Below are 3735 nucleotides of genomic sequence, written 5' to 3' on the forward strand. Positions count from 1 at the left end.
GCGCCTATCCTAAGTCCTGTACTCGGAAGGACCAGCGGCGATAACGTATGAGGCGCATTTTTCAGGACCTCGACGTCCTGGCCTAATGTCAGGTGATTTGACAATGGCATTTATTAATTAAAACATATGTCGCACGCACGAGCGCTCACAGACGGCTGATCCGCCAGCCAGACGCTATCGATTCGTCCTTGCCCAACAGGGATAGCACTGGAAAAGGTTAACAGGCCGAGTTGGCAGGGGGCCAAAGGATCAGAATAGAAGCAGACAGGACACGACGAAATCATATTCCTGTGCGAGATGGGGAAACAAGTCAATTGGGTGGGACCCCAAGTTCATGCCAGTCCTAATTCGTAGCATTAAAGGCTATAAAAGGGCTGGGCTTTATTTTAGATGCCATCAATTTAATTAGGGCGATTCAAAATTCAAATTTAGCTAGTCACGTTAAATATTGCACATTAAGTGTGTTATTATTTTTACATAAATATCGATAGTTCATTTAAATGCATTTAGTTTTATCTTCATGTTATTAATGGCTCTTAGATGTTCGTTTTATATAAATTAATGATTTGAACACACAAATTGGTTTTTACTGCATTATCAGTTTTCATTATTATTAAGCTCAATAAGTAGTTACCGAATAAATTGTTTTGTTATTTTATTAAGCCAACATAAATAACTCTAAATAATATGCGTTGAGTGGGTATTAAAGCCTCCCATGAAAGGATTGCATTCAATCGGTAGTCGGAGCTCTTAAAACCCATTGTAATTGCAAATTAGTGGCAAGTAATCCGCGGACATCCAGCGGCCTGGCAATCCGGCTCGCAGGACCAACGATCGATGGCAACTCTGGCCAAAAATGGAGGCAAAGTGGGAAAAGGACATGCCAGTTGGGCCAGAGGCAATGGGACAGAGCTGAGCAAATGAAGTCACGTACGTGCGATTTTTCTTCTGCTTTGGGGCACATATTAAAATACGTGCGTCTCGCTTTTACTATAACTTTTACACAAACACACACACACACACACACACACACACACACACACTTTCACGGACAGCGAGGTGCCCACACTCACACACATGCACATTAATGGCGGCATGATGAGGCAGCTAAGTTTGCGTGTTTGTTGCTGCTCACAAAAGGGCTACAAATGGCTTAGGCTTTTCCGTTGTCTTTGTGTGTGTTTGCTTCGTTTTGGGCTCTTATTTTTCGGTTTTATGTGCTGGTGTGCGTGCGTATATATATATTTGTTTCAATTTCAATGACTGCAAACAACATTTGCACTTAGTAAATAAAATATAACAAACGCAGTGGGTCGGGCTGTGCTGTCGGCACTCGGTTCGTTTAAAGTTGGCCACACTCAGTTTAATGTTTTTCGTTCGGCCACTCGCTTTCGGCCCCATTCCCCTTTGGCCAATAGCCAGCATCCAGCCTCCCAGCATCCCAGCATCCCAGCATCCAGTGTCCAGATCCAGAATCAGAGTCTGAACCAGATCCAGAGTTGCTCATTTGCATTTTGGGCGCTGCAGCTGGGCAGCATACGAGTTGGAAATGGGCCAATGAACTGGCAGACAAAGGCCGGGGTCCATTCTGGGACTTTGACTCGAAAAGGGAGCGCTTGCTCCAATTTTGGTTCATCTTCATTCCTGTGTACTCGTACATGTATTCACACCCTACGGAATGAAGCATCTACTTTGCCGCGAAGTAACAGAAGCAATATGGAGTTGATCACTACATTTTGGTTGCATTTCACTTGTATTGAATTAATTCGTGGACTGCTGTTAATCAACAATGTGTTCTTGAAGTTCTTTTATAACTGAAATTATTTGTCAGTGCACCACCTTCCGACTTCTGAATTTCGCTCAACACTGGCACTTTCTGAGGAAAATCAACAGAAACAATATGCCATTCCCAGGTTCCCTTTTTGGCCAGAGTAATGTGCACCGTGTCGCACCAGTGGCAGACCCATTGTTGACTTGATTTGTATTCTTCTTGGCTTAGTGCAATGGCCACTTTGTATTTTTGGTATGTGCCCGGGCACTCGAAATTCCCCCATGCAGGCAACTTTATTGAATTTCCACTGATATGCAAAGCAGCGCATCTCAAGACCGAAGATAAGATCTCGACAGCAGCACCAGAATGCCCAGAGCAGCCAGCCAGCCGGCCATGGGTGAGCACTTGACCACCCCGCTCCGATTCTCATCGCAGACGCAGGAGTGCAGGCAAATATCGCAGTTCTCCTTCCAGCCCGATTGGTTTTGGTAGTGGGTACCGGCCAATTGCTGGCAGCCCACCTTCGGCGACCACAGACAGCACCAGTCCAGAATCGGACCTTTAGGACACATTAGTTGCGATGGAGTATGGAGTTTTGTCACATACTTACCCGTGACGTTATATTTTGGTGGAACACACTCGGGTAGATTGTATAATTTGTTCCCGGTCTTGGTTGAAAATAGTATCTTATCCTTATCCGACTTAGTTTGACAAAATAGCCCAGATTGGGAGACGGTACACTTGTGCTGAATTTTCAGGCAGCTTGAGCACTGTGGTCCTACTGCCCGTACCTCATTTTCGATCTTCGAGGCGCCGCCTGGTCCTATATAGCATAAATAAACAATTAGCCACGCTACCAAACATTTTCCGGTGAGCATGTCTTATATCCAAAATCTAGTCTGTGGAATGTGTGTTTTTGAAAGATTGCTCTGTGTAGTGCTGTTATTTGAATTAAGCTTTATTCATATTCAATTCTTATTGCAGCCAGGTTTTGTAAAAATGATGATTACTTATTGCTTGCCTTTAGTGTACAATTATTTCATACATGGTGAAAGTATTTTTGAAGTGATGCCCCAATAAATTTATCATTCTATTTGAAGCGATAGTAGTCCCTATGCTGTAATTGAATTCGAGGAAATTCGAGATAAAATTGTAACTGCCAAGCATTTCCATTCGACCCAAGAAGTAAATTTACCCAGGAAGTTAAACAGTACTTGTATATTCGTGCATTTTCTATCTATTTTTCATTTGTGTGAAAATATATCAGCCGCAATTTATCTGCCCGTCACCTGTCCCATGTACGTGCGTACTCATGTGTGCAGCGTCAGCAGGAGGCAGGATCCGCAGGATAAGGGATAAGAAGGATAAGGGAGGTGTCGAGGCGACCCCTCCGAGCCTGATGAGGGTTAATTTGCCAACGGCTCAACAATTCATCAGCCAGTCCAATTAACTAAGCGCGACCCATTTCCCCAGCGATGCGGCGCGACTTGTCGGATGTTATAAATTTAAATTTAAAGGCCAAACAAGGCGCGGTGCCAAGTGTTTTATCGCTAGCCCCGCAGATTTTTACTCCAAATGAAGAAAAACCGCCTGCACAGGGCAAATCCGAAGTCGAGCAGCCAGACGAGCAGGTCCTCACAGATGGTTACACGATGTCCTGGCTGTCCAGGTGGCCAACTACTTGTATTTTGCTATTGGCCCACTCCCGATGACAGCGTTTGCACTTTATCCTTGTCAGCTGTTATCGTTTGTTGCGCTTCTGAGCCAAAGGAGGCGTCCGCTTTGAGAAATTGCCGCACAAAAGTCAACGTGTAACGAGAAAATAATAAATGCCATTAATACAGCAGGCGGCGCAGGCGAAAAGCGGCAGTCGCAAAAACAGAAAGGGAAAGCTTGCCAGAAGAAAGGGATTCGAGTGTGAAATTGAAAAGCGAGGAGCATAGTTTAAGCAGCTGCTTCGATAA

At 44.5% G+C, this 3735-nt stretch overlaps 1 protein-coding gene across 1 annotated transcript; it reads right to left on the bottom strand.

Moving 5' to 3' along the window:
• Positions 1-1895: 1895 nt before the first annotated feature.
• On the bottom strand, positions 1896-2699 carry LOC113564843. The gene is made up of 2 exons (XM_026983730.1): positions 2382-2699; positions 1896-2330 (listed from the first exon to the last, which is right to left on the bottom strand). Exons 1-2 carry the CDS (start codon positions 2647-2649, stop codon positions 2101-2103), a joined length of 498 nt encoding a protein of 165 aa, XP_026839531.1. The 5' UTR covers positions 2650-2699; the 3' UTR covers positions 1896-2100.
• Positions 2700-3735: the final 1036 nt, after the last annotated feature.

This window comes from Drosophila erecta, unplaced genomic scaffold, assembly GCF_003286155.1.
Source record: "Drosophila erecta strain 14021-0224.00,06,07 unplaced genomic scaffold, DereRS2 tig00000000-arrow-pilon, whole genome shotgun sequence".
Classification (NCBI taxonomy): domain Eukaryota; kingdom Metazoa; phylum Arthropoda; class Insecta; order Diptera; family Drosophilidae; genus Drosophila; species Drosophila erecta.